This window comes from Chamaea fasciata, unplaced genomic scaffold, assembly GCF_029207755.1.
Source record: "Chamaea fasciata isolate MVZ Bird 193981 ecotype frontalis unplaced genomic scaffold, bChaFas1.0.hap1 SCAF_12, whole genome shotgun sequence".
NCBI classification, from domain to species: Eukaryota; Metazoa; Chordata; class Aves; order Passeriformes; family Sylviidae; genus Chamaea; species Chamaea fasciata.
The window spans coordinates 19393662-19417059 of NW_027094097.1; the positions used below are offsets into that span (position 1 = coordinate 19393662).

Sequence of the window (23398 nt, forward strand, 5' to 3'; positions counted from 1 at the left end):
ATGATGAATGCCTGGTGTCTGCACAGTGCAAAATGCCTTCTCATCCTGGAGTAAATCCTAGAATAATCCCAACCTCTGCTTTCTTTCAAAAAAGGTTAAACTAATATTTTTATTTCCAAGGAAGGGGATCGTGTTCTTGGTTACTCCTATGGCCCATCTAAGGCCAAGAGCCACCAGTGCACAATGGCAGTTAGATACCACTGTAGCTGACTGCAGCATGATGAGACCAGCAGCTTGTGTCAGAGCAGCAGGAACATTGTGGAGAGTGGGGGCTGATCAGCTGAGCATTGAGAGCGCCCAGTGGTGTGTTGAGCTGGGTTTAGAGTGTTTCCTTGGGCTCCTTATGTTGTTTACTCATCACTGATGCTCTAAAGAAAGGCTTAGAGGAGTGGTTGAAAACAAGAAGTGTGAAGTTTGAAGATAAATCTTTTTCTGTCTCTTTCTGTTTCAGGAGGGAGAGATTGGGCCACGTTGTTCGGCTGAAATCAAGGTGACCTTTAAACCCCTGGAAGCACTGAAGTATCAGAGTGTGGCCTACTGTGACATCTCAGGTACAGCTCCTTTGCCCTGCTTCTCTCACCCACAGTGAAGCCATGGAGCAAGCCTGAGCCCACTGGGCTCCCATGTAACTGCTGGGAAGAGTTCCTGGTCAGCAGGGCAGTGCTGGCACATCCCCAGTGTCCCTGCAGCTTCCAGGGAGTCTCCCATGCAAGGCCAGGGCTCGGAACACCTGTGTCTGGATTGCTGATCCCAGAACAACCCAGGCAGTGCAGGGAGATGTTTTCATGGCACGGCTTTGCCAGCATTTCCTCAAAGGCCAAGGAGCTGCAGAGCAGAACAGCTTTAGTGAACAAGCACTAAGCCCCTCTAGACCACTGACCTCCAGGATGGGTCCATTTGACGTGGATCCATCATCAGGCAGTCGGAGCTGAGTTAGAAATGTGCTCCCTGAGCCTGGATCACCTCCAGACACCACCAGGCCAGCGGAGGCGGAGCCCCGCTGAGCCCAGGGTGTTGGTAGAAGGACCACCCTTGGCCAGCACCTGCTTCTCTCCCTGTGTGGGAATTGTCACCTTGCAGCTCTCAGTCTGTGCAAACAGAACACAGTGCCGAGTGTCAGAAGTGGAGGACAGCAGTCCTGTGCTGCTGGGCCAGGTGGTTTGGCAGTTGTTGCCTGGCAGTTTGCCAGGTAGCAATTGCCAAATCCTTGTGAGCTTTGTGCCTTCACTGAATGGATTTCAAAGCTCCTCTAAGTGCATGGGGAGGAAACCCTAGAGTCATAGTATGTTAAGGATGGAACGGACCTCAAAGACTGTCTAGTGCCAAGGCCCCTGCCATGGGCAGGGACACCTCCCACTAGACCAGGTAGCTCCAAGCCCCATCCAGCCTGGCTTTGAACACTTTCAGGGCTGGAACCTCCACAACTCCCCTGGGGAACCTACTCCAGTGTCTCACCACCTCACAGTAAAAAAATTCTTCTTAATATCTAACCTAAATTTCCTTTCTTTCAATTTATACCTATTACTCCTTGGCCTGTCACTACAGGACACCAGAGATGTTTTAAACTCAGCAAACTGGTGGCTAAAATTGGAAACCAGCCCAAGGAATGGGTTAGAAATTGCAAGTCAGCCCCAGGGGATATCTCCTGAGGAAAGAGAAGGGTCCATATCTTCTGCTGCAGCATCAAGAGCTGGTTGCATGCAGCTCAGAATCAGGGACTAGCATTGAGGCAGCCTGGAAAATCCAGTAGAACAGAGGGAATTATTGTACTGAAATGGACATCTCTCCCCAGGCCGTGAGAGCAGGCTGGCCCTGCGCCTCAGAGGGGAAGGCTGCGGACCCTTGGTTGAACTCAGCTGTGATACCCTGAACCTTGGGGAAGTTTTTGTCAAAACCGCCCACACCCATGAGGTGAGCACCAGGGGTTGGGATGGATCCTGATGGCTCCTGAGGCAGCAGCAAGCCTGGTGGACCTGTGGAATTCCTGGCAACCTGGGCAGTTGTGAGCAGGGAATATCTGATGTACTGGTCAAATCGGGGGGGGGGGGGGGGGGGGTCAGAAAGATGTGTCTGTTGTTCATGAAGCCCCAGTCCCTTCTTTTGGGCAGCCTTCCATAGGGATCAGCTGGGAGGCTTCCTGCAAAACAACCCCTTTTGACCCAACGCTGGGTCAAAAAGCTGTTCAGAGGCTTTTGTGGCAGCACCAGACACAAGGCACCTTTGTACTGGGCTCTTCAGAAGCGGCTGGGACAAACTGGCTACATTTGAGCTTCAGTCCACCGCAAACAATTTTCAGTCAAGTGTCTCCTGCTCATTCCTGGAAGTCACAGGAAAGCCATCCAGCCTCCTGGCTCAGTGCAGGCCCTTGCAAAGGGCTTGAGGATTCTTTCCCTTGCTGTCCAATCCCTCACCACACTTCAGGCTTGGTGCATCTCTGGCTCTAGGAAGAGAAAAGTGTTCCTGGGAATAAAGCAAGAGATTTTTCTACCTATTTGCCTCCCCCCTATTGGGGGTCAAGTTTGCAAAAGAAAAAGAGAGAGCAACTGAAAGAGGCAGAAAACGAGGCACTACATCATGCCAGACACTTTCAGAAAGTTTGGCTGTAGAAGAGAAAGACACGTTGAGTTTTCTTACCAAAAGATGGCGCTGTCTGTACATTTTGATGTTGATGCCTCATTCTCAGTGTATTGTTTTCACAATATGGGAAAAGGTAAATGCGTAGATACGGTACTGCTGGAGCTGTGCTGACTGGGGCAGCAGCAGCTCTGTGGTGATTCACTACGCAGCTGCAATCACCCCACGTTGCTCTCAGGGCCAGGTCTGAATGAGCTTGGTGATACTGACCAGAGGTGGACTGCTCTGTGTCCGTGGGATAACCCCAGGGTGACTCCAGTTATGTGGAGTTGTGTGAGCTTCGCATGAAAACCCAAAGGCAGAACTTGTCCTGTTGTATTTTTTTGACTTCTGCCGTCCAGCAGCACAAAGCATCTTCTGCCTTTTCTGGGTGTTAATTGCGCCATTAGAAAATAACTCCCAAGAAGGGAAGATTTCACGTGTACTTGCATTTTGTTTTCTTGCTGCTGCAGGTGAAACTGATGAACAAAGGAGTTGTTGATGCTCCCTTCACCTATATCCCTTCAAACACGAAAGTGGGCTGCTGCTTCAAGTTTGTACCCGAGGAGGGCCTCATTGCACCAGGTGGGATCCAGACTATTCAGATCTCCTTGGATGCCGCCGTGTTGGGGCGGTTTGAGGAACCATTCCAGTTCCGTGTGGCTGGATCTCCTACGCCTGTGATCCTGACCATCAAGTAAGGACTCTGGGAGCTTACTCTGGGTGGGCACATCTGTAGCTGTCTCTGGGACATCTCTCACCTACCTCATTTTGGGGCCGGGCAGAGAAAAAAGATGTTTCCTGAGGTCTCAATCTCTGCTCTGATCCTGGCATTGCCTTAGTGTGGGGCTGCCTGCTGCCCCGTGTGGTACCCGGGAGCTGGAATGACTCCTCCCTGCAGGGATCTCCCTCTGCCTTGGGCCATGGCAGGCAGTGGCATGGATCAGCTTTGGGCAGTAGCTGCTCTGGGATGTCCCCCCTGAGCACCCAGCAAGGCCCCCAGGGCTTTGGAGATGGGCCAGCCTGGGTGCTTCTCCACCAGCAGCAGTGTTTTTAAAAACTTCTGTTAATAATCCATCCCAAAGGGGCAGCAGCAGCCTCAGCTCACCTCTCATGGCCATGCATGGAGACAGGCTGTGCTCCGAGCTCCTGTGCAGAGTGCTCTGCTACCTCCTTTCCACAGCCAGGAAAAGGCTGATGTGGGAGACAGGGAGCTGTGCAGCAGGAACTGTCCCAAGGACATGGGCTTCATCCCATGATCCTGGCCCTGCAGAAGGGAGAAGGGGTGATGATGGGGGAGGCAGAGCTCAGTCCTCAGGACCACAGCAGCAAGAGGGCTTGTCCCTGCTAGCCTGAGGCGTGTGCTGGTAGGATAATGTAGTGTAAGCAGGAAAGCTGATGCTGGCTGCTCTGGAGCTTTGGAGCTAGGCTGCTGCTGTTGGGAGGCACTGGATCAGGGCAATAAAGAAATGAAAGCAATCTGCAGTTGATTATCCCAATAAGATAAGGGAGATGGATTAAAAAGAACATGTAACGTATTACCTAGCAAGAGAAAAGTGTTGACTAGGTCTGCCCATAGTAGAGAAACAATTGCACCGGCTTTGCTTTTGGAGGAAAAGTGCTGCTATTTTTATTTTGGAAATCAAGAGGGAACCTTTCACCATCAAATAATTGATTCTCCTCTGTCCCTCCCCCAAACTGGTCATGCATGGGATGTTATTCCATAAGCAGCTTCCTCCTTGAGCAAGAGAAGGTGTTTCTTGTTGAGATGTGTAGAGCGGAGCCAGGGGCAGTCCTGTGAACACAGTAGAAGACACAGTTCACTGGTCCTTGACTTTTAACCAAAAGGCAGGGTGCGCATTGAGGGGCATCAAGCACGAAATAAACTCGTGTTGGGCAGCTTCAGGTGCTGCCTTCAGTGGATGTTGGTGACTTTTAGTGCCTGTCTGCTGAGTTCAAGGACAGGGGAAGAGGTGTGGTAGATTCAGGACACCCATGTTTGGTTGTTTAAGCTATTGCTCCTGGCTGTGCCAGCTGGTGCACTAGTGACAAGCTGGTCCTTTCCTCTAGGATTCATCTGTCCACTGTGTAGAACTGTTTATGCTCTTTTTAGAGGATGTTTGGGGCTCCCCTGGCTTCCTGTCTCAAAACTCTGTCTGTAATGATTGTGTGGGTCAAAATCTCCTAAGAAAGCTCCTCCATGGGAACACCAGTTACAGCCAAGTAGCAAAGCAGGGAACCTGTGGCGGGAAAGGCTGGTTACAGAAGTTTGTGGGGACACCTTTATGTCCATCCCATTACAGATGGGGAATCTGAGGCACGGAGCCACGTCTGGGTGGGTGTTCAGGGTCCCTCATGGGACCACCAGCAACTTGGGGGCTTTTCCTGCCTGCCCTGCGTCCAAAGCCCCATCAGTGGCTGTGGGCTGCTGGCCTCTTGGCTTTAGCTGCCTCCTGTGCACATGGACGCTGTGCTGAGCACATGGTGGTGCGTTGATTTGAAACGCACGATGCCCCTGACACCAGGTTTTGTGCCCCCAAGCCACGACAGCCGGCGGCTTTGCAATTCCCTTTAACGTAACCATTTCCTTCTGTGTCCCTGTCATCGCAGGGGGTGTGTCGTCGGGCCGACTTTACACTTCGACACCGATGAGCTCGACTTCGGTGACATCTCCTTTGGTGAGTGTTCCCTGCGCTGGGACACAGCGGGAGGGATCTGTGTGCTCCAAAATGGAGCACTTGAACGTAAAAGCATCCAGCACTCCTCATGTTCTGCCACAACAGCCTCTTCAGGGTGTGAACTGCAGGTGCCTCAGGTAGCATTTTGCCATTGTGGGATCAAATAGAACCAAGTATTTTCTGGTGTCTCCGTCCTGGTTTAAAAGACAGATTGTGCCAAGGAAGGTGGCAATCTTCATGGAATGGAATGATGACCCTCCTCTCTCCAAATTACTATACCTTTGAAATTACAGGGCTTCCAGGCAAAAATATGGAAAAGGAATAACAGTTCTTTACTAGAGTATATCAGGATAGCACAGACAACAATGCAATGCCAGAAGTTTCCAACCCGCCGAGTCCCGTTTTCCCCTTTGGTGTAGTTATGATCACAGGCTGGAGGAGCTGTGGGCTCTGGCAGGGCAGTGATTCCCTCCCAGCCGGCACGGGCAGGGAGGGAAGGAGGAAATCGCTGCTTTTGCAAACTACGGGCAGCAGGAGATCTGGGCACTGGCAATCGGGAGCAGGCAGAAGCGGGGACGGCGGGCAGGTTCGATCACGGTGCTGAGCCCGGCGTCAAGCGCACGACGTCCCGCAGCAGCACGCTGCCGACCTTCCCGAGCCCCGCGCGGAAGGACGGGAAGGTCTGCCCCCTGCAAACCTCGGCTCCGACTTCACAACCGCCCGCGGCATCACGGCACAGCTCCCAAAGAGCCCCGGACGGAAAAGCCCACCCGCACAGCCGAGACCCCCCAAACCCCCTGTATCTCCCTTCCCGGACCGAGGCCAAAATTCACTACGAAACCTAAACTCGTAACAATGAAGTTGTTGAACGTTTTAAGAAAACGAATTGCCTTTCCTGAGCTGCTTCTTCCCCACCCTGCATCACCACTGAGGCACTTGTTAAGTTGCCTTTTGAATAAATGAAACAAGAAAGGCAACAGGTAGAAACGCATTCCTAAGGTCTCTTCAGCTGAAGGCAGCTGTTGTATCTTTGCTTCTGTTTAACTGTTGTTGACTGTTGTCTGCATGTGGTGACCTCAGTCTCATTTGAGGTTTTGACATCTGTGTTTGTCCCTTTTGTGCTTCTCTTGCCTCCCTGCTGGAGTCCCTGCTGGAGCCGGCAGTGATTACTGTTGATGGGCACAGAGAAGCTCTGGGCTGCGCCTGCAGTTGTTTTTTTCCCCCACCTGTGTTCAAATGACTCTTGGTGAGCAGGCCTGGGGAGAAGTCTCCTCCCCACAGAGCTGGCCAGCCAGTCCACTGCAGAGCGGGTTGTGGCTGGTGTCCGGGCTCTGCAGGACATCCCCACCATGCGTGGCAGTGTCTCTGGCTTTCCAATATGGAAAGCAAATTTCAGAGTTAAGGTGGGGTAAACCCTTGCAGGCAGCAGTCACAGTGAGTAGTATGGGTGTGATGTCCCCACTTGCTGGGTCAAGGCTCGGGTTTGCCTCCAGCTGAGTGGGCTCTGAGCTGTCACATGCCCAGTCTGTTTGGCCCAAACCAAAAGACGCCTTAAGAATTCTGCAGAGAGAAACTGTGTTAGGGTGCTTTGCATCACGTTCTGGTTCCTGATTCCATCCTCACTTTGTTTTGCTGTAGCTTCTTCTCAATGACGACTCACTGTTTATATATCTTGAAAACGGTAGGAGTGTTGGCAGACTTAACAGGGAATTTTACAGTTTGAATTTTCAGAGGAAATGCTCGGTCTGGGTGCACAGTCATCGGTGAGAAATAACTGGTGCTGGTTTGGGGCAGGTGAGGGAGCTTCTCCCCATCAGAAAGAGAGACGCTTGCAGTGTTGAGCAGGGCTAAGAGCAGGCATTTTCAAGGCTGCAGTCTGGAATCAGTGTTAAAGGGAACTAAGTGACGACTAATTCCTCTTGCAGCTTCTCAGTAATCTGTAGTTCAGATAATAAAGAGCCAAACTCCAATCACGCTTTCACCCTACCAGGGTATTCCCACCAGGAGTCACGACATAACTGGTGCCTAAACGGATATTTGTGTCCTTTTCCTAGGCTTTCCCTGCACCAAGACCTGTCGCCTCACTAACACCTCGCGGGTGCCCGTGACGTTCAAGCTCCGCGTGTCGGACGATGGCACTCAGCCTGCTGTTAGCAGCTTTGATCAAATACTCAGCGACAGTGACCCCTCCTGGAGGGAGGGAATTCATTTTTCTGTGAAGCCACGGGAGTTTACAATGAATCCCAGCGAGAGGACCCTCCAATCCCAGGAACACCAGGACATCGAGGTATGGGAAGAGTCCGGCCATACACACTTCAGCAGCGGGTCTGAAGCTTCACGGGAGTGTGGGAGGGCTTTAGCTCTGATGCCAGCTCTGATCATCGTGTGAGCGAGGATCTGCACTGGCGTGGGGCCTCTGTGAGCTGGGTTACTCGGGACGTTCCTGAAGGAGCACTGATTTGTTTCCAAAATCACAAGCTGAGATCATGTACCATATGGTCAAGTACTGAAGGCATTTTGGTGTTTTTGAGAGCAATGTCTTCGATTGCAAGTGGGCAGAGGAAGGACGAGGACCAAAGGTGGCTGTTAGAGAGATGTCATTATATAAAGCAGTTTGCTTTTCTTCTTGGTCTCATTTCTCCTGTCCTGGGGAGTAGAATGATTTGTGTTCACTGCAGGGATCTCCAGTGAAGGCAAAAAACTCTGCAGCCATGAACTGCCCAGCACCTGCTGGCCCACGCTTTGCCTTCAGCTTCCCGCTGTAAAGCTGAACTCATTCTGTTCAAGTCAGGAGATTTCCTCTGCATTTATGTCATTGTAGTCAGATGAAAATTTGCCCCTTAATTTGAATACGGTGCTGCACAGAGCTTTAGTCTAATGTTTTCATTTAGCTGACCTATGCCCCGATAGCAAGGTGTGCTTAACAAATCTGGTATTTGCCAGACGGCTTCTGTTACTCTTCGAGACTGTGCTCTCCACATGGAGCGGCAGAAGAATTAGGGCAAAATCCTCCCTTTTCTTACCACAAAAACTGGAGGACATCACACGTGAGTCGTGAGCTTTTGTAAGGAAGAATTTACTGCTCTTCTCTTCCACCAGGTGACCCTGTGTTCCAACACTGTGACGGAATACAACCGGAAATTGCTGGTGGACCTGGAGTGGTTTGGCAAGGGAGTGGCATCACTGATCATCAAGGCCAGGTACCAGCACTTCCCTGGCCTCCCCCAGCGCACTGCCTTGCACAGGGTGTGCTGGCTGCAGCTCCCAAGGAGACGTGTTGTTTAATGACCTCATGTTCTGCCCAGCTGGACATGAGAACAGCAGTGCTTGAAAAGCAGCCTGTGGTGAAAAGGAGCCCTGCTGACAGCCCAGCGTGGTCCTGGGTCGTTTTCTAAAGGGACCAGGAATGATATCATTTATTGACCTGGTGCTTGAGGTGAAGCAAAAAAAAGACGTTTGAGTGGGAAGACTTTGCAGGCAATTTTTCACCATAGGGCTGTTAAATGTGTATTTGACAGTGACAAATGTGTTGTGCTCCATTTCACAATCTTTGGGGGTAAATGTTCTCCATTCTCTCAGTATCTCTGATTCCCTTGGGGTCATCTCTTTGCCCAGATGTTTCGTTCCTGAGCTGCAAGTGTACCCCCAAAACCGCGGATTCCATGAGTGCGACCTGAAGGTGCCATTCGAGAGGAAGTTCTTCATTTGGAATAACACCCACCTTCCTGGCTGCTACGGGCTTATTCCCCAGGTTTGGCATCGCATCCACCTCCTCCTCTCAAATATTATTGTGGAGATTATTAGGGGGGAAAAGGGTTGGGATGAGACCTTGGTGGTTTCTATTCAGTCTTAAAGATCTGCTGAGAACAGGATCCTACCTGAATGTAAACTTTAGGATGCAGTTTAATCTCTTGAGGAAAGAGCTTACGTTCTAGTCTTCAGGGTGTTTTCTTGTGGGAGATCTTTGAGGGTTGTGAAAAGCTGCTGCATCCACAGACACCAGTGCCTGTGCTGGCAGCCTCCTTGCAGAACCCCCTGAGAATGCTAAGCCTACAATTCTTGCACCTTGTTTGTGCCTTTTACCTTTGTCCTGGGGATTTTTAAAAATGTGTGTAAGTTGCTGTTGGGATGGATGTTAAGGAGTTTAAAGTTTCTTCAGAGGTCCCTCTGAAGCTGGATTTGATTCTGTCCCTTCTAGGAACCCGAGGAGGACTCTCCTGTGCTCTACTCCAGCCCCAGACCCTGTGGGATTGTCCAGCCTCGGAGCACTGCAGAGATTCCAGTTATGGCTGAAATCCAAACATTGGGCAAGCATTGCACCGATGTTTGTATCGGTGTGTTTGGGGACGCAAGAAACCCACTGGTGAGTGCAAGGGGAGGTGTGTGCCTTTGTGCAACTGGTCCTGGCAGGGTGCACAGTGTGCAGGGATTCTTCCGGGGAAAAGAGGCACAGGCTGCTGTGGAGAAGGACAGCAGGGACTGGTGGCATAAACAGCTCGTGCCTTATAGGTGGCAATGTCAGTGTCTGACCCAGAAGGTAGTTCATCTAAGCTGGAATTGAGGATCATTTTAATTACTCTTTAAAATGCTATTAACTTTGGAAACACCTTTTTTAAAATGTTACCTCTCAGCACAAAAGAGGATGTCAGAAGATTTCTGGGAACCTTGAGCTTTCTGTAGAAGAAAGGAAAGCTGGCATTTGAAGAGTAGTTGCAAGGATTTAAACTTACATTCAAACATGGAAATGGTGATGCCAAATTCCCTGGATGGCACCAAACATCTGAACCTGGGCCATTGTGGCACTGCATGTAAACCAGTCAACAGGGAGGACAGGCAGTGCAGGCTGTGCCAGGGAGCCTGAAGTTTGACTAAACACTTGCTTTCAACTGTCAGGCTGCTTACCTTAAAGAGAAGGGTTTCTCCCCACCAGAATAACCAGTTGTTTAACTGTCAGCCTGATCTTAACTAGAGATTTCTTGCAAAGCTTCTACCTTTGGACCAAAAATTTGTAGTTTGAAAGTTTCTCTTTACTTAATCCTTTTCAATTTGGAGGTGAATACATAAGTTTGGTTTTTTTTTCCCCCAAAATCCCAGGATTTCAGCTGGAAAATGGTAGCTGTCCCTAAAGAAATAACTTGAGCTGGGTTGAGCTGTTTAAGCCTTTTTAGGTTTCCCTGTTCGGGTTTGATTTTTTTTTTTTTTTAATCTTTCTTGCCTGCTTTCTGTAACAGAGAACAGAACTACAGAGCTTTGGACGGCCGTCAGCAGTCTACATAAGTCCAAGGCTGATAGAGTTTGGCAGGATCCCAGTGCTAAGGCCTAATTCACAAGCTTTTGGCCTCTTCAACGAAGGTCTCATCGATTTAGACTTCAGGCTAGAGATTGTAAGTATCTGTGGGGCTGTTTTCCAGGGAAATTGACTGGTTGACCTTACAAGCAGCCATGACTTGGTTTTTATATGCATCGGCCTGTGTGAGAGGAAGCGAGATACTCCAAGATTCCATCTGGGTGAGGCAAAAGGAACCTGGCTCTGGAGTGGTTTTAGCTGGGGCACTCCTCAGTGAAATCAGGTGCAGAGATGTTGGAGCAGAAATTCGTCTGGATTGTGTTGACAAGTTCTCCCATAATTTTATGGAAGGTCTTTAGCTGTGTGTGTCACGGTTTTTGAGCTCTGAGATCAAGAGAAACCTGTGGTCCTTTGCTCCTCGGAGAGCATGGGTTTCCCTGTGCTTTCCCTGTTCCATCTACATTTGCTTTGTGCCAAACTGCTGTTCATGGTAGAGAAGAGGGTGTGAGGTCTGTCCTCAGACTGCTGGTGGGGAGGCAATTTTCACACCTGCTGTGGGTCAGGCCAGTTGGGCTGTCCACACAAAGACATGTGTGGGGGTTGTGCACCCCCCCAGCCTGTGGTCTCTGTGCCTTTGAAGAGCATCTTTGGGGACCGGCTGCAGAGAATGGCTGTTTAATATGTGAAGGCTGCACAGGGCAGAGGAGCTGGGGCTGCTCCCCTGGCAGGGAGAGCAGGGCTGCTGCAGCCAGGAAGGGCTTGTAGGCTGGGCCTGGGGCTGGGTGGGATGTCTGCTGGAGGGGGAGATCTCTGAGGGGCTTGAGGTTTGCTCTTCTCCATGCTGGGTGTGTTGAACTTGGAGCTGGTTAAAACCTGATCCTGTGGACTTGTTTGTGTCTGTGGATAAAGCATCAGGCCATGTGGGAAAGTCCAGCCACAGCCTCCTGAGCCAAGGAGGAGGGGCATGAATTTTCCTCTTGCTGCTTTTCCTGCTGTTTGGGGGATAGATGTAACCTTAAAGTGAGGGATTTTTCCAGGACAGCTTTCTCTAACTACACAATGAAATTCTGCCTTCCACCTCTTCAGGGAGCAATGCACCTTGGCTGGGTGGGCCTGGTGTGTAAAGGATGGGCTTCACGTGCTCGTTCCAGGGCTGGACCTGCAGAGCTGTGTCTGTACAGCTGTGCTGGTGCGGGGCCTTTCCTCCCTCCTTTGGGCAGCTTCCAGCTCTCTTGGCCAATCTGTGAAGTCCATGAGAAACCAGAGGACACGAGTTCTTAGGAAGAGTGGGCCATGCCCACTGAGCACGTGTCATCCAGTTTTCCCTCTGCTTCCTTCTTTCCTGCTCTGCTGTAACCATTCAGAGGTGACTTTTCCAAAGCAGAAGGCCCTGGGGCACCTCTCTACAGCGGATGACCAGTGGGAAGTGAGGGCCTCGGTCCTTTAGGGGACGTTGAAAAGCATTGAGGGCCTCTTGGGAAAGGATAGTTTGGTGTTGGGGTTTTGCTCAACTGGTTTTGCAGAGATATTCTTCAGGCTCTCAGCAGTGTCCTCCAGCTGTGTGGTTTCTGGAGTGGGATTTGAGCCGTCATGACTTCCTCTGGCCCTGAGCCTTTGTGAGAAGCCAGGAGAGAGAAAGCAGCTTTCCTTGGCACACACTCCAGAGAAGGACTGGGGAAGGAACACTCTCCTGAGGATAAGCGTCCCTTGGGTTGGGCAAAACTGGGTTAATTAGGTGAGAGTCTGTTAAAGGAGGGGAAAATACAGGTTGTATAAGCTCTGCTGTTCCCCAATACTGCAGCTTAAATTTAGGGAAATTAGGCCTTTAGGATTTTTATCCTCCTCTCTTTAGTCTTCTCCTTTTCTTACACCCCATAAGAGACCAGGGTGTATGGTTTCCATCCTAAATGCATGTTATGCTTGTCTTACAGGCTTATAAACCTCACTGCTATGTTATTGAACCCAGGGAAGGAGTGATCCCCGCCAGGGGTGAGGTTCCTGTGACTGTCACAGCAACCCTGGATGACACTGGGGGTTTTGCTGATGCTCTCCAGCTGTTCATTGGGAACAGACTTTGGACCACCTCCACCCTCCTGGCTTTTGGCACTGGCACCACAATTGTCATAGACAAACCATTTGCCCCGGAGCTGAACTTGGGATACCAATTCAGGTAGGAGATCTCTCACTCCCACCTCTCCTTCTGTCTCAACAAGGAGCAGTTTTGCTGTAGTCCTTCAGGCAAGATCTTCTGTGTTCAAAGACCCTGACTCCTTCCCTGAAGGCAGAGATACCTTTAGAAACATGTGATGGCCAGTTGAGCGTTGTTAGATACCCTCAAAAACCACCGAAAGAGAAACCAGTTGCTCAATTGCCACTGAATTGCCTTCAGTTCTAACACATCTATGTCCTCACTTGGTCAAGTAATGATCTCGCAGGCTCCCCCAGAACAAAAGGTTCCCGAAATGGCGCCTGGATGAGGCGGGCCCTCCGTGTGGCTGCGGGACCAAGGGAAGATGGCATCGCACCCTTCCCTTCCAAAATGGCACCTGCCAGGCAAGCAGGGGCCCTGGGAGCAAATGGACGGGAGGGTGACGACCCCCCTGGGAAGGCAGGAGCCCGCAGAGCAGTTCCAGAGGCAGATGGAAACTTGCTGGTTTGTGTGGGGCCTGCAGTGCCGCTGCCAACGCTTCCTCACGCTGCTCGTGGGCTCTGCTGCTGCCCTGCCTGCCCAGGACTGATGCTTGTGCGGGAGGCCAGAATGTTAGGGTGCCCTCTCAGGTGCATCACCTCTGGGTTTGACCGGCAGCCTCAGGATGGCTTAAAATATTAGCAAGGCAGCATGATCAGAGGTGTTTGAAAAGCAAAAATGTTTTCATTAAGGTGAAAATAAAAAACCGTGCCAAAAAAAAGAGAAGAAGCTATGCCAAGTGCAAGGAGGACCTTTGCACTTGCTACAACACCCCAAAAATGCCCTGAGGATCTTCCTCTATTCTCTTAAGTATGTAACAATCAAGGCCGGATTCTTGGCATCCTGCCCAATAGAAATAGGAACAGGGCTTGAGGCACAGTCTCAAAGATCCAACAGGTGTCTCCGTCCTGGCACAAGGCCAAAAACGGTATCAAAATCTCTGGGTTTTACCTCATAAGTGAAACAAAGAATGGAACCCAAATCCTTCCCTTAAATGGAAGCCTCCTTGCCACTGTGGGGCTGCAAACCCTACCAGGTGAGGTACACTTCTACACAGGACCTTGCTCGTTTTCCCGTTGCCAGCGGAGTTTGCAAAGTTCACTTCAAAACAGTTTCTGATTGCGAAATGAAGTTTCTACAAATGACCACCAGTGCAAAACCAAAGCTTCTATGAACGAGAGAGCCCCTGCTCCCCTGGTTTCCTCTCCTAGAGCAGACAGATGATTTTTAGCAGCTTTCTGGGATCATCCAGAAACTTCCTCCGCGCTGGCTTTTAAAAATGCCTGCAATCATACCCCCGCACACAAGGGCCTCAGGTGCAGGATCTCAAAGATTCAATAACAGTTTTGGGTGCAGATTAATGCAAAATACAGTAACAGTACGAATCACCCCAGAACACACATTTTGGTGGAAAACACCAGATCCTGTTAGCCTGGCCTGGAAAATGCTACATTACCATGAGAATCATATTCCTCTTTGCAATAACAACATCAGGAGGGCAGCTTATCAGACACTGTTCCCGGTCCACATTAAGAGCTGGAAATGAAGACGGTCTCCAAGCTATTCACAGCTCAAAATCCTCAGTGGGAGCAATCTGATGACCAGGACAACAGCTACTCCCATACTATTTTCCATTCTGGTTTCTCTTCTAGCCTCCTTCCCTGTGCTCGTCAGTTCAGACTAACAAATGGGGGCCACCACTTCCATCAGCTCTTCTGGAAGGTGGAATGTAACAGGCCAGGTGGGAAGGAGGGCCAGAGCACCTCAGCCCACAGTAGCCCCACGGCCAAACGTGATTCCCAGAGGCCCAAACGTGCGGCCCCCGCGTTTCGGCTGGAGCCGCTGTCAATGGACCTGAAGCCAGGAGAGTCTGTGGACATGATGCTGCGAGGCTTCTCCCGCAAGGCGCAGGTGAGGTCCCCACCACGGGCTGAGCTGGGGAAGCATCAGATCCCCTCCCCTGGGCTCGTTCCACAGTCCCTTGACATTTGCCTGGGGAAATGAGCAGGGGCCTTCAAGAAACTGGTTTAAGACCACACGTTTCTGTGGCAGCACCACTTAATTTCCTTGCTGGTCACCATCAGACCAGCTACAGCTTTATTGTGATTCCACAGCCACCAAAACCTAGTGCTGATCCCGAAGTAGGGGTAGAAGGAAATACTGCTCTTTTGGGGCAGACAGCATTGCATGCTTAGTCAGCAAAGAAGGACAGAGAAATAAGTTAGTAACACTTAGACTAGGAGCCCAAAAAGAAAGTGAATTAAACAAGTGCCAAGTGGTTCTTCTGGGGTAAGCACAGAGTAAACCAAAAGCCATGTGAAGGGGGGGAGTTTCTCACAAGTGCCTTTTGTGCTTAGTGGGGTGCAGTGCTACAGACAGTTGAGTGCAAAATAAATAAGCTGCATCACTGGAAGAAAAGCGGGCAGTGACCATAACTCTGTGGCAGGAATAGGGCGCGTGGTGGGTGGTGGGTGCTGAGCCAATGCTGGGCATTTGCTGGATGCCCTGCCACCACCCACTGGTGACAAGTGACTCTTGCATGCAGGTGGTGCAGAATTACGCCATCTGCGAAGCTGTCATTGGGACAGGCGGCTCGATGAAGAAGATAATAGAAGCAACCATTACCTGCGAGTTTATTGATCCCACTATAAATATATCAGCCAGACAATTCTCTTTCCGGGTGGAGAAGGTAAGTGTCTGGATTGCATCCTGGCATTGAACAGCGTAGCTGAGGGCGGGGTGTGCTTGTGTAAAAGCCCCTCTTTACCCTTCCTGAGGCACTTTGTAAAGTGAGGGGAGATGCTTTTAGAGATGAGACTGGTATTTAACGTCCCCAAAGTAAAACTGCAGTTACAGCTGCACTGCCAAGGGGGATCGTGGCCACCTCCAGAGAAATGCCAGTTTCTCTGCTCACGGTAAAGGGAGGTTTCTGAGGATCCTTCAGGGCACGGTGATGTCTGTACACCGATGCTGTAGGAAAGCAGGGAAAAAATGGAGATTCCTGTGAATTCCTCAGACTGACAAGGAAAAACCCAGCATCTCCTGTGTCTCTTTGCCTTCTCTGCTGTTGGCATGAATGCTGTATGGTATAGCTATATGGTATAGCTCTGTGCATTTCCCTAAGCCTCACCTGCTTCAAAGCACCCCCAGACACCCTGCAGCTGCAGTGATGATAACACTGAGGCAGAGCAGGTACCCTTTAGTCTCGGGATCCCAACTCCAGCATCATGCTTCCCTCTCAGTAAGTCGTCTGAAAAAGAGAAGATGTTTCATGAGTTGGTTTCTGTAGTTTCAGGCCTCTCCTCTGGTTCCCAGGTTTCCACTCAAGTACAGAATCCCTGGAACAGGCAGTTCCGATGTAATTAGAAGCTTTTCAGCTCTCCCTGATTCTGCCTGGGTTCTGCTTGACGCCACACATGCAAACTGATTTATTGCATACTATGGCACCTATTTGATACCAGTACATGCAGAACTAGTTTCCCAAACTCCCTGGTTTCACTAAACCATGCAGGAAGCCCAGCAGAATGCAGACAAGGAAGGAAGAGCCTAGGCTGATCATAGCTTTGAGGCCACAGACACCTTGTCCCTGTAGCAGGGACTGCAGGACGCATCCTGCAGACAAGCTGCTTTATGAGCCAGTAAGGTTGTAAGAAATGGCTGTATGTGAGTGAAGATCATCTAGTGCTGCTCTGCGCAACAGAGAGACAAAACTGGAGACAAATGGTCTGGATTCCCTTTCTGCTGTAGATCTTGTTCAAGCAGCTGCCTCCTCTCAGGGTCCCATTTCCTCATCTGTACCTGGGAGTGTTTCCCTGTCCCCCAGAGGGTGCTGTGGTTTCTAAACATGAAAAGCATCTGCTGTAAAGAAAAATCTCCTGGAAGTGTAGAAACAAATAAAAAGGGTAAATAGAAATGTGTGCACTTCTGGGACTGAAAACTGCGAGATGCAGCAGAAGCAGGTCTGTGGCTAGCTGAGGTTGTTTTTCCTTGTCTCCTGTTTGTGTAGAAACCCAGTGATGTCCTGACTCTGCAGTACCAGCCTTTGGCTATAAAGAACACCTGCCGGCTGCCACTCGACCTTATGCTCTACTTGGAGCAGCCGTTTCAGGTCTGCAGTGAGGACCAGCAGCCACTCCCACATGGCCAGGTGAGCAGCCCCGGACTCCTGCAGTGGGGTTTGAAGAGGAGGGATGCGGTGATGCACTTCTGTTGGGACGTCCTTAAGTCAAGAAGTTTAATCTGTAGCGTCAGCAGTGGGATGGCCTGAAGTGCATCAGCAGAGCTGCTGAAGGAATCAAAAACTTATCTGAGTTGAGAAGATCCACCCTGGCTCTCAGGCACAAGGAGAAGGGAGCAGGCAACTAGGTCTGGGCAAGCCATGCAGTGAAGGTGTCTCCTGGAAAGCATCCCAGCTCTCCAGCAGCCACCCCTTGTATTGCTGCTGAGCACAGAAACGTGAGCCTGAGGGAATCCTGGACTCGAGTGTGGTGCCCGCAGTCAGACCCTTGCTGTAAAGAAATGAACGATGAACTGAGAAGCCCATGCTGGTGTCACACTTGGAGCATTTACTGGTTCATGCTGTCAGACCTTGGGATGTCATCCCACAGGTGACTAATTACTGTTCATCTGCTTGCAGCCTGTGACAGTGGACGTTGGGCAGACCTGTCACCTCTACATCGCATTTGACCCAGCTTATGGACTGGATTTTAATAGCTGGAAAACAATGAAGATCCTGAAGATAGAAATGGTCAGGGGCCATCCTTATGTGGAGCGTATCACCCTTTGCGGGGAAGCCCACTTCCCAAATCTCCAAATCCAGCCCAGCACCCTGGAATTTGGCTGCATCGTGGCTGGCACGAAACAGGAGCGTTCTCTGGAGATGACCAACTGCAGCCCACTTCCCGTCAAGTACCACTGGTCATTCCAGATGGACGACCATGTGAAAAAGTTGAGGTATGTGCACCTTTGCCCCGTCCTTGAAGCTCTTCTTCCTGGTGTCCTGTTAGTACTTTGCAAAGAACAAAGCTGTTTGCCTAGGAGCTGACAAACTGCTTCTGCCTTGTCCTTGTGCAAATAACACTGACCGGCTGCGGTCAGGCTGGATGCTCAGGGAATAGGTTTTCCACCAATTTGGTGCTCCTTGTGGTTTCCCCTGGGAAGGAAAGCTAGGGCAAAGGCTGCTTTCTCAGACCTCCGTGGCCTGAGGCACTGTCCACCCTGCTGAAGGGCTCCTAGTCCCAGCTGCCACAGTGCTGCTGGAGGCCCTTTTGGCCCCCTTGCTTTGGGATGGGTCCTCTCTGCAGGAGCTGCTCTCTGCTCCTTGCCTTCCTCCCTTGCGCTGTGCTGGAGGACGCCCAGAAAGTCCCAACACCAGAGAAAGAGCTACTTAGCAACTGGGCTGATGCTGAACCTCTTGTTACCTTCCCTTTCCTTCTTTTCTGAGACAACTCCTTTAGTGCCAGGACAAATTCTTTCCCAGGGGTCAGCTTTCAGTGGACACCTTGGATTCCTCACGACCCTCTTTTTGTGACACTTGTTACTCACTTTGACTTTTCCCCACTGCAACATGTCCCTTATAGGTTCTGTACTGCTTGACAGCAGGACTTGTTCATCACATCATCTCCTATCCCTGCCTCTCGCTCCACTACTTTAGAGTGAAAAACATTGTCTGGGCACCATGGTCCTGGGAAGTTGCCTCAAACCATTCATTAAAACTAAAGAGAGTGGAACAGATGATTAGGGATCTCTTGGGGGTTATGGTGAGAGAGCGCCTCATGCAGAAATGAAACCCAGCCTCAGATAACAAGCTACAAAGCTAAAGACAGTTTTTCTTTGGGGAGCAGGCACTGAATGCCTGTCTGGGAATGGAGCATCCAGGTTGTGTTTGACTGTGTGGGAAGCACTTGTATCTCAGCAGGGTGACAGGCAGGCACGGCACAACTTTGTCCCTCACGTGGCATTAGAAACACAAGCAGAGTTACCCTGAGCACCTGCTTCAATTTAAAATGGGGAATGTGACCTGAGTCACCTGGGAGTGCTGGAAAATGTCAGCCAACCTCCCCAACACTCTCAGGGAAACATTCCTGATAAATACCTGGTAAAGCCGCAGAGTTTCTGGCGTTGGGCGCTGGGGGGGCTGTGCCGGCTCATCACTGGCTGCGTCTGCCCCTTGGTGCCTCAAATCTCCCCTTTTTCTTGCCTTCCCTGTCTTTTCCTCTCCCACTGTGTTTTTTTGCATCCCCACGAGGTGTGAATCCGTGTCCTCTGTAGTTCCTCACTGCGAGCAGTTGCAGCTGCCTGCACCACTGCTACCTCAGTGTCAGCCCTGGGCCACCTTTAGATGGAACCTGCTCCAGCCTGGATTGGGAAGGGCTGGATCAAACCATTTCTCAGTTCAACGCACCAGCACCCACCCAGGGGCTGCATCCTGAGCAGGAGCTACTGGTGCAGGTGTCCTTTCCTCCCACTGCAGGTCCCTGTTCATAGTTATGTTCTTTTCCAGACATGAGCTTTGCCCACCTAAATTCCAACCCAAACCACCGACGATGGTGTCATTCCGTTTGGATAAGCCGGCAACTCAGTGGAGACGCTTCAGGATTAGAAAAGCGGAGGAGCCAGCCACAGCCCTGGAAGAATCACGGGATCTTGGCCAATCTTCAGGAGCAGAGGTAGATTTTCTTGTACACCTACTGCTTGTGTTACCTCCCTAGCTTGCCACCAACAAGTCCTGCTCGTGCTGACCTCCCTTTTTGCCGCCCTGCTGTCCTGTGCCCTGAGAGCGGGCTGGGCAGCAGGGCCGGTGGCTGGACATGGGGTGTGTGGGAGGGAGAAACAGGAGAGTTCTCCTTGGAGAAACCTGCTCAGATGCTGTGTTGAGTGTGGGTTTTTTGCCTTGTTTTCTTCACAATGTAAGATGAGGCTTTTGTCTGCATCATGATGATAAGACCTCCAGCTTCCTTCCCAGAGCAAGCTGTGATGAGTCCTGATCTCCATGTACCCTCTTCCCAAGCCAGCCAGACGACCTCTTTCCAGATCTCTCTTTTCACCCAAGAGCTGGTATCGCAGTGGTGGCTCTGAAGCTGTCTTACAAAATGAGACTTTGCAAAGTGGCTGTCTCTTCTTCCTAGCATAGAAAATGGCTTGTTTTTCAGGTGCCACCACGTACTTGGGAGAAGTATTACGTCCCACCAGGGTTGGAGGGAGTCACCTTTTTCATGGACTTAGGGTACACTCCCCTCGAAACTGAGAAGGTAAGAAGGAATCTGTCTCACTCCCACTTTTCCAGTGTGGCAAGCAGGGCTGTAGCTCCCAGTCCCACTGGTGGCCATCAGCATTGCCCACAGCGGGGCCTCACATCCCTCCGGACCCATCGCAAAGTGCTGCTGAAGCAACTGGTTGTTAGAGAGGCTGTGCAGGACATGTTGTAGGGCTGCCCAAGGACGCTGTGCAGCACCGATGGAGGGCATTGCTCCCCTTGGACCTCATCAGGTGGTCCATAGGAAATTTTTGCTGGAGCACGTTGAGAAAGCAGCATAGAAATCAGAGCGGGGCGGGGAAAGCCTCAGGAGTCAGATGAGCTGGGCTGGAATCCTTCCCTGAGCTCCAAGAGCTCTGGCTCTGAGTCGCCTCCTTTTCTAAAAGCAGTAAGAAATGCTTTTTAAGGGCAAGTTGTGCATCAGAGAGAATTTCTACTGCCAGGACACATCCCAGTTCACTTTAATGTAGTGTATTAATTAATGCATTGATCTGCGAGTATGGGAGAAGATTTTCCCCATGGTGTTCCCTCCACTGGTCACTGGCATGGATACAAGATGAGATTAGGATGATTCTGGCTGTATTTGAGGAACAGCCCCCTCTGGCTACAGCTGCACTTTGCTCCAAGAAGCTCTTCTGCATCCATTTCCATGCTCAACACCTCAATCTCTCCTGTCCTCCGTCCAGGTTTTCAGTATCCTGCCGGTGTCGGGTGTGCTGCAGCCAGGAGAGACACAGCAGGCCTCCTTCACCTTCTTTGGCCTTCTCGACACCATCGCTCGTGTCACGGCGCTGTGCCACGTGGAGGGAGGCCCCACCTACAAGGTGAAGCTGACCGGGGAGGCCTCACGTGTCAGCTACTTGCTGAGCTCCCGGGAGGTTGACTGCGGCTTACAGGTACCCCACATGTCCCCTGGCACAGCTCCCTGCCCTGCAACCACGGCCAGCGGGTTCCTGCCCGCCTCAGTCCAGGCCTCCCTCCCCTTCCCAGCCCCTTTGTTGGCCTGCGGCTTGGAAGTACAACCTTTGAGGGACAAATCTGGCATCCAAGCTGGCTTCAAATGGTCATCTCCAAGCCTCCCCAAAATGTTGAGAAAGGTACCCTGAGAAACACTGCCTCCTGGGGCAGGCAGGGTCCCAGTGGGGATGCTCTGAGGGACATGTCCCTGAGACATCCCTCTGCTGATCCATTCCCAAAGCCTGACCTCCAAGGAGATGCTCTTGTATAAAGCTCTTGCTTAACCCACACAATAATCAGGGGAAGAATTTGGGCTTCCAGTCACTACAGTTGCAGAGACTGTCCCAGAAGAATCCCCACTTCACTCTCTTTCAGTTGAAAGCCCACAGATATTTTCAGCTGCTGGCCCTGTCTGTGTTGCCCTGTGTGACTTCCTTGTTGCATGTTTGTTGCTTGCCAATACTTGCGTGCAGGTGCCTTTTCTTCTGGAATGCCTGTCTTAGAAATGCACTGACTTTTAGATACAATTCAATGGGGACAAAGTCATCGAAGCAAAAGAAAACTGTTCATTAGTAACAATTCAGCTGAGCCGGGTGTGTCTCCCTCCCCGAGAGCCGGGAGCCCAGCACACACACCCCTTTCACCAAAACGGCTTCTTTTATCCCTTTTTTACCCGGCCAGGGTGGTCCCTGTCCTCCTTCCCATTGGATGGTACTCGGGAACTTCCATTCTCTCTGACCGCCAACTCTTCTGTCCCCTCCCCTCTCATCCTACTGCCTTTCAGTCAGGTCTTCAACCCTGCCCCTCTCCCAGCTCACAGCAACACCCAACAACACGACCTGAACAAATCCAAACAATCCAAACAACAACACGCAAGAACCAACAACTTCCTTTCTTTAACCTCCTAACTCTTGGATTCATCTCACGCACCTCAGTGCCACCTCCTTTGTTTCTCCTGGCAGCTGGTGGCCCCTGAGAGCACAGAGGGCCTGTGTCCCCTGGTTCATTTATTACTGGCCCTCACGTGGTCGTCACCACATGTCTGTGTGCTGCCAGAGCTCCTTGGTCCTGTGCAGGTGCCCTGTGCCTGGGGCTTGCCCAGCTTCCCAAGGGCCCGTATCTCCTCCCTGGTCCCTGCTCCCAGGTCTGCTTTCAACCCCGGGAGAGAGGAAGGAAATTCCCAGCCGCAGGCCTGGGTCTGTAACCTCCTGCTCCTGTGCTTTCTCTCCAGATGTTTAATGAAATTCATCACACCACGGTCACCCTGGAGAACACCTGCAATATGGAATTCAACTGGGTGCTAAACCCTAGCACTGCAGACCAGGATCTGCCTGGTGTGTTTCTGGTCAAGCCCACCGCAGTAAGTAGCACAAGTGACTCACCCCAGCCCTGTGTCGGGTGGCCCAGGAGAGCGTTAAAGGGAAAAAAGAGGGGGCGGGGGGGGGAAAGGGACAAAAAAGTCAGAGGGGAATACCCCAAACCCAGCCATGAGAGAGAGAAGGGTGTGAGCGATTTCTGCTGGGGGCAGAGAAGGTCAGACAAGTGCTGTCCTGATAGACTCCCCCACGGCCTTGGCTGGCGGGTGGCTCTGCTGTCTCACGGCAGACAGCGGCGGAAGGCACAAGTGTGTTGGTCACTGTCCCGTCCCGCTGTAAGGGGAGCAGAGGAGAATTCTTTTTGATAGATTTCTCGGGCGAAAACAAGGCACAAACGCAGCAAATATTACATCTGGAAATTGGTAAAGAAAGGGTACGGCCCCGACCAGAAGGGGACAGAAAAGAGAGCAGAGAGAGACAATGGGAAACAGAGGGAGTGACAGAAGCCAGGGACAGAGCGGTACCGCTGGAAGCCTGGGGCGCTGTGTCGGCGTCCTGCTCGGCGGCTGGAGCAGGAGCCCGTGTGCGGCCAGCGCCCCGAGCGTGCTGCCGCGGCGGGCTGGGCGCGCTCCGCGCCCGCGGCAGGCGCGGCGGTCCCGCGGGCTGCGGCGTCCGGGCTCCGCAGCTGCGGCTGGGCACGGCCGGCGCGGCGGCTGCTCCCGCGGGGCAACGGCGGAGCGCTGCGGGGCCGTGGCCGGCGGGGAAGCGGCGACAGCGGGGTAGGCAGGCGGGGAAGGAGCGGCTCTGCAGGGAGCCGGGCCCTCCAGGTGCTCCCGGCACGACCACAACCAAAAATGGCGGGGGGAAATTGGCAGCGTTAACTGCTTTTGTGCGCCGAGATTCCTCCCGTAATTCAGCCCTTTTGGGAAGACTTAGTCAGACGGGCAAAGTTTGCCCGGGCTTCGCGGTCTGCCCTCCCCCAAGGGAGAGGTCGCTTGCAGCCCCCCCGAGACGGGGCCTGCCTGCATCTTCTCCTTGCAACCTCCTCCACGCCTGGAGTGTGTTAAGGCTCCCAACGCGACTGCAGCCCCTGTAGTAATTTTT

At 51.6% G+C, this 23398-nt stretch overlaps 1 protein-coding gene across 1 annotated transcript in view; it reads left to right on the forward strand.

Moving 5' to 3' along the window:
• The window catches only part of LOC136296080 (hydrocephalus-inducing protein-like), a 71845-nt gene that overhangs the window by 16745 nt on the left and 31702 nt on the right, over positions 1 to 23398 (forward strand). The window contains exons 9-26 of the mRNA XM_066194904.1: positions 452 to 551; positions 1793 to 1911; positions 3087 to 3310; positions 5224 to 5291; positions 7346 to 7578; positions 8391 to 8491; positions 8907 to 9042; positions 9490 to 9654; positions 10523 to 10675; positions 12510 to 12748; positions 14419 to 14677; positions 15312 to 15455; positions 16773 to 16913; positions 17403 to 17719; positions 19269 to 19434; positions 19918 to 20016; positions 20708 to 20917; positions 22210 to 22338. Coding sequence (XP_066051001.1) covers positions 452 to 551; positions 1793 to 1911; positions 3087 to 3310; positions 5224 to 5291; positions 7346 to 7578; positions 8391 to 8491; positions 8907 to 9042; positions 9490 to 9654; positions 10523 to 10675; positions 12510 to 12748; positions 14419 to 14677; positions 15312 to 15455; positions 16773 to 16913; positions 17403 to 17719; positions 19269 to 19434; positions 19918 to 20016; positions 20708 to 20917; positions 22210 to 22338 — 3003 coding nt within the window. The remainder of the gene's footprint in view (positions 1 to 451; positions 552 to 1792; positions 1912 to 3086; positions 3311 to 5223; positions 5292 to 7345; positions 7579 to 8390; positions 8492 to 8906; positions 9043 to 9489; positions 9655 to 10522; positions 10676 to 12509; positions 12749 to 14418; positions 14678 to 15311; positions 15456 to 16772; positions 16914 to 17402; positions 17720 to 19268; positions 19435 to 19917; positions 20017 to 20707; positions 20918 to 22209; positions 22339 to 23398) is intronic.